The sequence below is a fragment of the Pezoporus flaviventris genome, unplaced genomic scaffold (genome assembly GCF_033815535.1).
Source record: "Pezoporus flaviventris isolate CSIRO_AGI_PZ_B2104156 unplaced genomic scaffold, CSIRO_AGI_Pfla_v1 ptg000007l, whole genome shotgun sequence".
Classification (NCBI taxonomy): Eukaryota; Metazoa; Chordata; class Aves; order Psittaciformes; family Psittacidae; genus Pezoporus; species Pezoporus flaviventris.
The window spans coordinates 21327706-21341447 of record NW_026892555.1 but is presented as its reverse complement, the minus strand read 5'-3'; the positions used below and the strand labels follow the sequence as shown (position 1 = coordinate 21341447).

The 13742-nt window shown below is 36.7% G+C and overlaps 1 protein-coding gene and 1 long non-coding RNA gene across 10 annotated transcripts in view; one reads left to right on the top strand and one right to left on the bottom strand.

The window, feature by feature from the left end:
* VPS13B (vacuolar protein sorting 13 homolog B) overlaps positions 1-13742 on the top strand; it is a 439608-nt gene that overhangs the window by 225494 nt on the left and 200372 nt on the right. For 8 of the 9 annotated variants that reach the window (XR_009742462.1, XM_061448008.1, XM_061448010.1 and 5 more), the window contains 2 exons: positions 3003-3223; positions 8002-8208. Coding sequence is in view for 8 of the 9 variants with exons in the window: in XM_061448008.1 (XP_061303992.1) it covers positions 3003-3223; positions 8002-8208 (428 nt within the window). In the remaining variant the exon portion in view is untranslated. Of the gene's footprint in view, positions 1-3002; positions 3224-8001; positions 8209-12359; positions 12523-13742 lie in introns of those variants that run through there. The other variant, XM_061448014.1, reaches the window with a different exon arrangement.
* On the bottom strand, positions 981-3598 carry LOC133266634 (uncharacterized). The gene is made up of 3 exons (XR_009742468.1): positions 3475-3598; positions 2175-2357; positions 981-1050 (listed from the first exon to the last, which is right to left on the bottom strand). It is a non-coding gene; the product is annotated as an uncharacterized LOC133266634 (long non-coding RNA).

Here is a 13742-nt window from a genome sequence, read left to right as displayed (position 1 = left end):
CCCAGCATCCCTATAGGCCCCCTTCAGATACTGGAAGGCTGCTATGAGGTCTCCATGCAGCCTTCTCTTCTCCAGGCTGAACAGCCCCAACTTCCTCAGCCTGTCTTCATACGGGAGGTGCTCCAGTCCCCTGATCATCCTCGTGGCCCTTCTCTGGACTTGTTCCAACAGTTCCATGGCCTTTTTATGTTGAGGACACCAGAACTGCACACAATACTCCAAGCGAGGTCTCACAAGAGCAGAGTTTAGGGGCAGGATCACCTCCTTCGACCTGCTGGTCACACTCCTTTTGATGCAGCCCAGGATACGGTTGGCTTTCTGGGCTGCAAGCGCACACTGCTGGTTGGTTTTGTTTTTTTGGTGGTTGGTTGTTTTTTTTTTTTAATGAATAAAAGGAAACGCAGTTTCAACCACAAAATAAGGGTTTATCGGATGATTAGTTCCAGTATAATTTTAGAATGGTCACACAGTTTATATGGAAGTGAAGAAGAGGTAATTGATGACATTAGGGGGAATTTTGTAGTTCTAAATTTGCCGTATCTTTACTACAGCCATTGCTCAGTGTACTGTGGTTTACGCGCATTGATAAAATTTGATTGGTGTTTTCCTTTTAAGGTAGATAATGAATGTAGCACAGTAGAGTTAACATTTGCTATTTTCCTTGGAGATTCTTTCTTTCTAATCCATGAAATAGAAACAATGTAAATTTACTGTGGCGGTCACAGAAAAAAAGAAAACCAACAAAGTTCATGCGTGGTAATTAGAAACATGTCATTAGAGTTGACTTCACATTTGAATTTTTTCCATCTATTACAATTAGTATTTTGTACTTCTTGGCTGACTGAACTTGAAAAAAATACAGCTCACTAGCTACTTTAAAATTTCTAATCTGAACCCTTTCCAAAATATTTTCAAGTTAATTTGGTTGAGCTGAATTTTCAGTATGTAATAGCTTCAAAATAAACTACTGAAGTTTTTAGTTTCTTAGAATGAGACACACGGACTCTTCTGGTATATGCTCTTGATCATGTACATTTATTGCAGTGCCACCTGTGGAAGAAACAATAAAACTCTTACTAAAATAATACAGTAAAAAGAGTTTGGATCCAGTTTTATTTTAATCTCAAAACCTTTCTAAAGTTTCTTTTAAATAATCACTGTTAACAATTTGTGCCATTTCTTAGTATTGTCATTTCTCAGCAGGACAGTGTTGACTGTAGGCCGCACCAGGCAGCTAACAACTCTCCATACACCTTTTAGATATACTGGTTAGTATTCTTTGTTGCCCTGTGAGACTCCAGACGCCCATCCCATTTTATTTGTCTGTCATCTTCTGTTCTGATTCTCAAGACTGGCTCCCATGCTTTGGGTATTAGATTAATTTCGACTCTTCTTACCCATGGCTCCAGGCCCAAATCTTGAACAATAAAACCTCATGCTAAATAATCTTCTGAATTTTGATTTAGGAAGGAGAACTTCTCTCCTTCTCTTTCTCCAAGTGACTGCACTTTGTACAAAGATGAACTGTTTCAGCCCAGGCTGAGATTTGTGGATGCTCACCAGCCTACTCTTGGATCTGAGACTACATTCCACCGTTCTGATGTTACTTTGAATTGGGGCAGGAAATTTCTCTTGGTGGTTAGAAAATTCACATGCTGGGCAGAGGCTCTCTGTCATTTTAAGTGGAGACCAAAAAAGACCAAATTCCTCAGCAGAAAATCTGATAAATGGAATTATGGAATTTTCCTTAGAGGAAAAAAATACCACCAAAAAACAAACAAGCCCAAAACCTGAAATAATTGTTATGCAAAAAAAAGTTTCAGGTGAAAGGAGAATTACTCACGTATCTGTCACTATTTCATATTCCTCACTTCTGCTGAGCATGTTTTGAGTTTTAGTTCAGTGTCTCTTGTAGAGCCTCTCTGTGACCCATTTATCATATGTGGGATTGTATTGATTTTATGTGGCAAGGTTTTGGTAGTGGGGAGGACTGCAAGCGGAGAAGATACCCACCTGCAGCCTGTGAAGCTTTTCATCATATTTTTCTCTTCTCTATCCAGTTGAGGAGGGGAGTGATCAAACAGCTTTGGTGGGTACCTGCCATCATGTTTCCATAGTCTGTGGAAGATATTCCCTCACTAAAAAGAATTCCTGGTGGTCTTTTCAAGATTTACCCAGATACTTCTCTCTGTGATCCTGCTTTTGAAACTCCCATTTACTGACAATCTAAAGAAAACCGATTGTACCAAAGTTTCAGGCTTTTTGTAATTCAGCTGGACACTGCCAATTCTTTCACATATTATTCTTGATAATGATTCATGGTAAACTGCCAGGCACTTCTCTGGGTAGGGTCCCTCCTACATATAAGAAACAAAATGCTCATGTATGTCTGCAGTAATTTGTTTTTACAAAATCCATCACCATTCTGTTCCTAGGAAGTTAAGCGGAAGCAGTAGAAAGAGCTGTACTGTGATCAAGGTCTTGTTTACCTGAGCGGGGCATTGGGATAGGCTTTACTCTGGCACCACTCTCTTTGGATGCGAGCTGTGAATTTGTGGAAGAAATTTTTTAGTGATAAAACCTATAAAAACACGCGTATGTAATGGAAGGAACTGCCTCTGCCGTCTGTATGCTGAAATAAGTGGGGAGTGGTTTCTGGATATTCTTCAGTTTGAGGAAAATGGTATAATGCCAAAAGACTTCTTTAAAGACTACGTTGTACATGTTTTGTATATGTACATGTCTTGGGGTTAAAATTACCAATGGATTTCAATTTTTAGAAAGTTGTAAGAAATTTGTTGCTATTGCTTAGACTTTGAGGTATAAAATGGAATTGATGGTTGAATTACATTTGGGAGAGATTGAGATCAATTTAATGATTGTTGATTTTTCTGACTTCTAAGGGGTTTTAGGGTAATCCTTTTAATGAGTTTCTAGAAAATGATAGCATAGTTTTTTATTATGCAATTATTTAACTGTTTCTCCTTCTTTTTAATCATTAGGTGATGCTTTTCCATGGACTATTAGTCTGCATCATTTCAGTATATATACTCTTCTTGGGCAACAGATGACACTTAATTTAGTGGAACCAATGGGCTGTACTTCTACTTTAGCTGTCACTTCACAGAAACTGCTTGCTTCGGGGCCAGAATCCAGACACTCATTTGTTGTCTGCCTCCATGTCGACCTTGAGTCCCTTGAAATAAAATGCTCCAACCCCCAGGTTCGTACATCTAATTGATTTATGAAAGGAAATTAAAAATAACTTGATTTAAGTACAATTGTTATGCATTTTGTGGAAGAAGTTCTCTTCTATCTTAGTTTTTTTTTTAAATCCATCAAGATCAAGGTGCTTAGATTAAGATTTGCTTTGAAGCTCTCTCAAGTTTTGTAATTTAAACTCTTCTCAAAATGTAATAGCTATAGTATAAATGCATCTTCTGGCTGATGGAGTGAAATGAATTGCAGATGTACCATTAAATGCTGTTCTGCTGTCACTGTGGATTCATACATTGAAGTGGTTTAATGTTATTTTTTACCACATTTTCAGAGAACTAACATTTCTTTGAGCATAAAATGTTTTTTAGGCAGACAATGGTATAAAAAAAGATGAATGTATGTAAACAAAAGTTATGACCTCAGTTATGTTTATTAAAAGGCAGAGATGTTGCTAGATTTTCAGAAGGTGCACCCTGTATTTTACTGACTTGGATCAAGTTTGCTGTAGCTCCAAATAGAGTAGGATTTCTATGCAAAATTTTGAGTAATCTTTACTACAACTCAAAACGCATTCCTGACAGTTGCAATGTTTCCAGCAGTGCTGAAGAGAACACTCTTCTTGGGAACTGCAAATCTTTTGAGGTCTGAGTAGGGGTCTGCATTCGTATGCTGTTTGCTCTGAAGTTCTAGTCATAGTGAAGATCTTTCAAAGGACCTTATGGACAAAATGGGCTGTTCATTGCTTCACTTAATAGAAGGAAAGGGAAAGAACACAAACTATTATAGTTTTGATCTGATTGACAGCACATCACATTTGTAAAGATTTATGAACCTATGGCCTAAGTCTGGGAATACTAAAGCTAAGGTGGCTGGTGGAATTTTAATGTTATGCCTTGTGTGTACTTATTACAATATGTTTCTCAGTCGCATGCAGTTTTTCCCTTGCCTCATTCCATGTTCTGTGAATGAAACAAGTGATTTAAACTATGTATTTATTTTACCCTTAATATGGGATCTCCCTCCCTGTTCACTACTTTCCATACAAGTTATTTCTGACTCATTTGCTTTATGCCATTGTCTTCTGCACCAGGTAGGCTCCACTCAGTAGGAAGAATGGTAGAGTGAGACTCCTCACTGGACATACCAAATTAAAATTGAGCAGCCTCAACAAGATCTACTCAGAATGTGAAGCTGTATGAGAGATATGTTTGCACACATAAAGGGTTGTTACTGTGTTAGAAATGTATAAATAGGAAAGGGCAAAATTATGTTTTTTTCTGACAATTTGCATTTAAAGATATATATTTATATTTAAAGTACATTTATTTTGTAACTTTGTGGTATTTTCATTACATGCAATGAATAATTTCACAGCCTTCGTAAACCTGCCTTGTTCTGTATTAATTTTCATAGAGCTGTCAAGATTAATCTTGATACCACAGCTATTTAGAGAATTGGCAAACATTTTGTAGAAAAACAGCTTGCTACATTTGATCAATGTACTCTCAGTGAAATTCCAGCAAACTGTCTGATCAACTCTTGATTTTTTTTTAAATCTCCAAAAGGATTACTCATGGCTAATATACATAATACATCAATAGTATTAACTTATAAATGGAAGTCTTATCTAAATTTAAGGTGCAAATTAAAAGGAAAAATGGAGCAAGTAAAATACATTTTCAAGCTTCGAAGTGTGATCATATAATTCATTTTGCAAACTATGCAAAAATATTTGTACTTAAAGTTTAAATTGTAAGTTCTGTGTAGATCATATTACGGGTATAGTGATACGTTACAGTGAAGTTGTATGGTAGAATATCAGACCATATATTGTTGTCTTGAAGGATATTCTTTCCTCTGCACACTGTAGTATTACTCATTTACTGCAGTATTATGGTGACCAAAAGGGTGAGGACAAATTATTGGCATTTAGCAAAGGTTCTTGAATTGCCCTTTCTCCCTTATATCTGCCTTGCTTGTTCTTTCTTCTTTACACATGCAAAAGGGGAAAAAACCTAACTGTCCTAACTGACCTAACCTAACCTAACCTAACCTAACCTAACCTAACCTAACCTAACCTAACCTAACTAATCAGCTGTCTTTAACTAGATGTTCAAGAACAGCATATGGAAAATACAATTGCATAAACAGCATTTGATAGTTACAAATTTGTAATAGAGTATGAAATTTGATTCTTTAGAATGATGGACTGTGTTTTGTCCATAGATGACAGCCTTAAAGTAGGTGATACTTAGTGAATTTGTTAAATGGCAACCAAGGTGAAGTATTTTACTATATGACTATTATGATTTAATAGGAAACCATGTTCTGAGGATTGTTAAAGTCAAGAGATATTTCCAGTGTGCAAAATTGCCAGGATATTGTCTTTTGGTATAATTTTCAATTTTGTAGTAATGTGTTATTTTTTAAGTGTAAAATGCTGTAACATACTGAACTTCACAGATTTTTGCCAAGTAGTCAGTGGGGTCTTATAGAGTTATGTGTGGTTTTGCTAGGCAGGGAGTAGAAGCAGCCTGAGAGGGAAACTTTTCTTAACAAATCCTGGCAGAGTTATTCCTATTTTTGTCATACCATTTTTCTTCTTTTGAATAGAGAGTACTAAAAATAATTACTATATATTAACTGTTATGCTCAGAAATACTTATAAAGGCAAGAGGCCTTACACTTAACGTTAGCTTTTCTAATAAAATCAGAAATGGATTTTCAAAATACTGAGACTAATCACTTGAAAAACTTCAGCCAACAGGAGAAGTAGAAATCCTTCCATTTTTACATTTAACATGTAACAACCAATGGAGTAAATTTAAGTGGATTAAATATAATCCAAGATATAACTTTAGGTAATTATCTGAAGTTTTAAAACTTTATTAGCATGCAGGCTTGCACCTTCTTTTTTTGTTTTCAAGAGGTTTTGGTGTGAGGAGTTTTAGGTTTTTTTACTTTTTAACGTATCTCCATGAAAATTATCAAAGTGTGCCATTTTTAATGGGTGAACTTGTTTTGCCACTGGTTTCAGAGCAGGGTGAAGTATTAGTGTCATAGTACTTGGTGTGTGGTTGCTGAATATTTGGAGAGCTGACGCTGCTGTCTAAAATAGGCACTGCTTCGGAGTGGCTGCAAAGATTCTAACCTGAGCAATTTTAAAAGATAGCATAAGTAATTATTTAATTATTATGACTGTTGCAACCTCACTAAGAATTTAAACTCTTAAGTGTCGGATTACCCGATGACAAACCTCTTTACCTTGCATATGTGTATGTATATAGACATACAAGCTCCTTCTTTTGTGTTGTTTTGTGCCTTTGAGAACAGTAGCATAATTAAATTTCTGGAAGCCCTGCTTCGTGAAGACAAGTATAGCTGAAATTGTCCTTTGGTTTCTTGACCAAAAATATTTGGGGGAGGGGGAGTAGGAGACAGGGGTTGCAAACATGTATGATTTGGATATGTGCCTGTGTCCTATTAATTTTCTAGAGACTCTTTTGCCAGCAAAGTGTCAACACCAGTTAATGTTATATTAGTCAATCGGATGGACATTATTAGTTGATCTTCCAGTGTTACATGGAAAAGACTAGGGAAAACTTAGAAATTTGCAATTAGTAATTTAAAGGTTACCAGTGCATATCAGAGTGCTGCAGACACAAAATATTTTAAAGGTTAACTAAAAAGAACTTTGGGCCACAGCCAGTTATTGTTTCTCTGTACATTGCTCTGTGTACGAAGACAAAAAGTGCACAAAAAAGTTTATGTCCTTTAAGGAAAAATTCTGGCAAAAGAGTGTATGACCTGCTCATTGTAAGCCTTGAAACTTCAAAAGAAAATCCAAGATGAATTAAGAAGGTTTTTATAAAATTCCAGCACTGTACCTCTGAAGAAAGAACTGTAGCGTGTACTTGGAGACTTCATCACACATTCTCACGCACAAAATCAAGTACTGTTTTGTATCAAATGTAGATTGACAACAGTGTTTTTCTGCATCTGTTCTGCCCACATAAGAAGCCAGCTTCATAGAGTAGATATGTCCTGAGGCTTAAAGTTCTTATAAATATGAGAATTTCCATTTTTTATAATGGCAAGTTGGGTATGGTATCCAGCTGTGGATCTGCTTATATATTGTTTGCAGTTTTCTCTGAGCTTGTTTTATACAGTATATTGCAGTGTGTTGTCATACAAAATCTGTGATTAATGCTTATTTACAAAAACTTGTGTAAATATCTTAGATCTGAGTCAAACAATGTACAAGTTAAACAGTGTGTTTCTGAATATAGGAATGACATATGCCAGGAGACAATTGAGTTTGATAGTGGATATTCTTCCAAAAATGGAACAGTTTCATATGCTGTGTGCGATCATTATTTTAATACTATTTAAATGCATAATTCTTGCATTGTTAATATATCATAATGTTTTAATATTTTCCTTTTTCCTGAGGCAGTACCTATACATATGAAATGTACTATAAATTACCTTTGTTGACTTGTCAAAATAGATATTAGTAAATTTTTACAAGACTGGTTATGGTTTTGAGCTACATACCATATGTTTAGAGAAAAAAACAGATTATTTTTATCACAGTCATTATACTGTAACTGATGTTAATTATTTTAGTTGCAATGTAGCTGCTTATCAGAACACCATAAATGGTGAGAAGTTCATTTTTGCTGCATTCTCGGTCTCAGTGGAGGACTTTTATTTTTCTTCACCCCTTTAAGGAAAGCTTCATCTTAGAAAAGGTTGGTGGTTTTTTTTCTTTTCTTTTAGGTGCAACTTCTGTATGAACTGGCTGAGATCACAACTAAAGTTTGGAATAAAATTCAGAGGAAAGGAATTCTCTATCAATCATCTGTGTATACTGAAACCATGACAGGACCTGCTCCTCCTAGCTCTCCAGTTAAAAGTAGTGTTGGAACCGCTCCACCAGATACCAGCACGTACAGCCCATCAGCTGATATTGGGACCACTACAGAGGTAGGCTTTCATTAAAAAATGGAAGAATTTGGATATGCATCTTCAAATGCGAGCAAGATTGGCCCCTTGGTTTTACGTATTTCTGCTTCTCTAATTTACAGCACTGCATAAGTGCCTGGAGAAATCTGGTACCTGATCTTAATCTCTGTGTGTGCCTAAGACTGTAAAACACTTTTTTGAGGCATGGGAAGGTGTTCTGCTTCTCTGACATGCCAAGGAAAGAAGGCTGATTCTTTTTTCAACATCAGTACAGTGTTAAACTTTATCCCTGAGTATTGTGAGCTGTGAGTCACCAGGTAGATGATACATAGTGGAATATGTGCATCATAGGAGACTGTGCAACTGAACAGGCCTAGTATTTGTGATTTTCTTAGTACCCGTCAGGCTTACTCGTTAGAACAATGAGTTGGCCTTGTTTGTGCTCCAAGAGAGAGACAAAAATGTGTAAGATGAATTGAGTTTGTATCAGTGTTGTGTAGTACATTCGCAATGCTTCATTCTTAACATGAAGCTATTAAAATGCAGGGAGACTGCTCTGAGAGACTGGGCTTCATTTTTAGGATAAACATAGCAATTTTGGGAGCACCTCATGGAACACTTCTGGAAGATAGGCAAATACACAGCAGTTTGAACACTGATTGCAATTTCATATTCAACAACATTTGGCCAGGATTGCTTTCACCCTGTTTATGGTTTATATTAATTCCTGGGTTTGGAGAAAATTAAATGCTGATTGCTAATGCTTATGTTTTATATGCATCACGCACACAGAGGGGTAACTGTCATTAAAAGGTATTTGAGCTAGAGTTTCAGTTCTTAAGTTGTTTCATTAAAATGTTTCTAGGTTATGTAGATAACATTGGGCTTGATGTGTTCTATGTGTATGTGATCTCAATTCTGAAAAATTTTACCATGGATACAGAATTGAAGGTAAGCAATAATAGTTAGAAAACAATATGGTCACAAAAATAGTGGTTTTCCACCTACTCACATCAAATCCCTTTTTCATTAATTCAGAAACCACCAGTTTTGTAAATAACAGTTTGGTTTTGACCCTCTATATAGACAGCACTATTTGGAGTACATGCTGTACTTGGAGCATTATTTGAAAGTGATTCAGTAATTGTTTTAATCCATATGTTACCAAGACTATTTTGGTAATATAGCTCCAAGTTTAGCATTCATATCCTACCCCTTTGCAAAAACCATTTATTTAGTTTTCTTCCCATTCTCAACAAATGTTCTGCACTGGCTATCTAACTTTTCTCCTGCTCTAAAGGAAGTTTGGTGGATCAGCCATCAAAGGGCAATGTTAGAATTTGCGTTCGGTCTTCTCCACTGTAAAACTAACACCATAATTTCAATTTTCTTCAAATAGAAAGTTATATTAAGACACATGGAATTAATATGGGATCTCTTTTTACAATAGGAGGCTTAGAGTTGACATAGCACTTCACAACTGAGATTTGAAAATTGTTTGAAGGAAATGTATCATTGTGCTTAGACAGGATAAATAAATTTAAAAATTGACCATGGTCTGAGGATATTATTAAAGACATGGGAGGAGGAAGAAAGGTACAAGCAGGAGAAAATGTTTGCATGAAGCCATAGTTCATATGACTGAAAGACTGAGGAATAGAACTCCTATCCATCATCACCATTCAGAGCTCTCAGCCTAAAGTGTTCTGTCTGTGGTTAGGAAGGCAGTCGAGAAGGAAGAGCCAGCACAAGGGATATATGAGTGCACAGACAGAAAAGCATAATGAGGCAGGTGTAAATTGCTTAATGGAGACAGTGAGGTAGGAGAATGTATGCATGGACAGATATTTGAGATTGTAAGAAGTTCTGTCAGGAACTGAAAATAAGGATTAAAAGGGTAATTTTTATATTGTCAGGAAAAGATTCACAGGGTTGTTGAAGTAGGAAGCTAGTATTTTTGGCTTGGCAGCTGAGAAAAATTTTTATTCCATTTCTGGTTAACTGGATGGTAATATTAGTTGTATTGAGGTGATTAAAATAAAAACAATATGTAGGGTGCACAAGGGCTTTAATTAACAGTATAAAAAATAAAAGAGAAATACAAAGGTTTTGAATTACCGTGACTGAAATCACTGAATCTCTCCAGAGATTCATTCACTGAATCTGGAGAGATTCATTGTCATGGGGAGTCAAGCCAGAGTTTAGATTCCTGTAAGATTACTAGCTAAAAAATGCTGCATTTGAATTTATGGGTACTATCCTATTTATGAATTTGTGAGTCAATGTTTACACTTGAAGACCACCTTTGATGTTGGTCTTGAAAAAGCTTACTGGTACTGTATGGTGAAAAAGAAGGTTTATCCAGTGGAGGATTCATCTAAATGATTTGATTGTTATGGGACATCCAATGTTGTCTTGACCTAGTGCTTTCTTATTATTAAAGACAGGTTTGAAACAAAAGAAATTTAAAAAAAAAATTATCCCTTCAGTCTTAGAACTAATTTTATGTCAAGGCACCAGTTTGAGTGAGGTGAGTCACCTAGTTGGATGACCAAGGTTAATACGTGGTGGTGCATGGAAGCAGAGGATGACTGTAAAAAGGCATGCTTTCAGTGAGCACTAGAGGGGAAAGAAGGCGAAGCCAACTGTGAAGAATGGAGCAGCATTCTACCATTTTCCTGGGTCTCATTTATCACTTTCTGTGGTTTTGCTGCTAGTTGGAACTAGACCACTCCTTTCCCTTCTCACAGACTCTGAATTCCGTCAAGGGAGCAATAAAAGCAGATGAGGCGGTTATAGAGCAGGCACTTACTGGCCAAGAGACCTAACACCAACAAAACCTTGGTTGATTGCTGTCTTGATACTGACAAGTCTGAAAACAACTTGCAAATCCTCAGTGAAAGAGAAAAATACTTTAAATCTCTTGAAATACTGTGTACTTTATAACTTTACACTCTCTAAAATGGTAGTACTGGTTACTTATATATATTTTGGTTTTTAGAAATCTAAAGGTACCTAATATTGACCTAGTGTTTCCCGCAAATAAGTCAGTGGGAGCAAATCCAGATCCATGTTGTTTGATTTGGAAAATACCACCCTGTATTTTTAAACTAAAACTTGTTTTCAGACTGTTGTAACAATAATTTTTTAAATAAAAGAAATAGAAGAGGTAATGTATAAAAATCGAGTACATCAGCCACAATCAGCCTTGCAGCTATATATTTTATAGTCATTGCTGCTCGGCAGCAATGAAGTATATAGAGTGATTAATATTATTTATTTCTGCAGTTTTGACTTGTGGAGATTTTTCAGAAGTTTATCAGCATCTGCATTTTGTTTCTATGTTCCTGTATTTTTAAATCTTGAAATCTTGAAGTCTGTCAAACAACAATACTTTGCTGTGATAGGCGTATTTTTTCCTAAGTTTAGAGATTTTTACAGTTAATATGTTATTTTGTGTGGTGGGAGACAAATGATTATTTTTAGAGCTTCTTTCAGCTGCAGTGGACTTCCTATAAATGAATTGGAGGAAAGCAAACTCTCACAGATGTTTATATTAAACAGTTAAAAAAGTAATTTGTTTACATGATCTATAGATGATTTATATTTTAATCTCTGTGTAATTCTTTTCATGCTGTCAAGTTGAAAGTGAGCACCACAGGCCTGTGTGGGTAAAGCTACCTAGCTTACTGAATTTTAGTCTGGGTGGTGGTGGTAAGACCGGGAAACATGAGTGAGAGGTTGAAGTGCTGGAGGGCTGCAAACAGTTAATCATTTTTACCCTCCTTCCTTGGAACAGCAAAAGCAAAGGTAGTACAGACTACAACAGGCCACTTGTTACTGTTTACTTAAGTACAAACAGTGGTAGAAGTGTTTAGTCCTTGGGGAAACTCAGTGATTGAGCAAGAACGCAGAAGTTATTTTGATAAGGCATAGCATTAGTGTGGCCAAACTCTGATCATCCCTGAGCTGTAGGCAGGCCAAGGATGAAGGCCTCATATGTTTGGATCTTCCTGATGAACAAAGATAAATTCTGCTAAGAAAATAAACTCTGTATATTGGTCAATTTGCAACAATTGGTGAAAGAATTAAATTGTATATTTTAGGACTTGGCATGAGAAGTTGTGGGAAAATAGTTCAGGGTTTCTGACTCTGGCTTGATTTTTCTGCAGATCTGGAAACAGAGCAGAAAATTAATGCATAAACATATTTAACAATACCATGCTGGGTGCTGAAAATCCAAAATGAAAATTGAAACTGCATGAGAAACCAGAGCACAGTCTCGTCTCACTTCAGTTTCTTAGTTTTGGACTGCAAAAAATTTCTAACAATTTGACCTCACTAAAAAAAGGGGGAGAAAAGGCATCAGCTACTGCAGACCATCCGTTTTTTAGCCCCTGCGACTCTGCCCAGTGGTTCTGGTTACAGTACCATGAGCAGAAGGCTAAGAAGAAATGCAGTTGCTTCATTTTTCAGCTCCCAAAGGACAGCCGTATAGCAGTATCTGCCTCTGGAGGAGCATCTGCAGTGCTTCTGCCACTGAGAAAAGAATGGTCCAATTCAACTGTTTACATATGTTTGAATGACAGAAAAATATCAGAGTATGTTCACATTGAATTGTTGAAGTAGGGGGTGGGTGGAGCCAGTAACCCAGGAACCGCTACCGGGGACATGGTGTTGAGCAGCTGGGGATGTCTGTTGATAAGCTCTGCAGCTGGCACACTGTGAAGAAGAGGTTATCGCTGAAAGCCTCGGCTTACTGCAATTAGAGCTATGCTCTCAAGCTAGCTAGCAGTAGTGCACACAAGTTGAGACCCTGGCAAGGACTTGCAGGCTCTGTGGTAGAACAGCTTCCAAAACCCTGGCAATTGCAGGTCCAGGTGTCTGACCCCCAGGTTACTCTGCCTCTGTTTGTGTCCAAAGGTTCACAAATTCCTTTATTTCTGGTAATGTTCTACATCAATATCCTCCTTTGACTTTGAAATTCAAGGACTGCTTTTCAAGTTCACTTCCAGAAATACGTGCATGTGGAGGCCTTACTTGTGCATTGACTAAATGGAGTTTTGTTGTACAGCTATGTAGTTGTGTGCTACACATTTTGAATATGATTTAATAAAGCCGCCTCACTTGCTACAGAAATTGAAGTGTGAGAAACATCTGCAAATCAGACAAGCATCAGCATCGCAAGCATCATTGGAATGAAGCCAGTGAATGCTTAGCTTCAGCAATAGTAACAGAAACTGCAAGCATGTTGGCCACTTTTCCTCATCTGTGAATTTTTTGGTTATAGCATATCAGATATACTGTCTATTTCATTATGTATTTAGAAAAGGAGGAAGCAGTTTCTAATGATACATCTGTGCCTGTACTGGTAGCTCTGTTTTTTGGTAAACTTTGTAGATTTAATAAGCTTGGAAGTTGGTAGGGAACCACACTCCCTAAAATTTGAGATTTGCTCCTTTTAAATTTGATTGCACATTCCTGGGTTAGTTTGCTTTTTATATATGCCTGGGGTTATGCTAGATACATGCAGTTCTTCAAGAATCTCACACAAG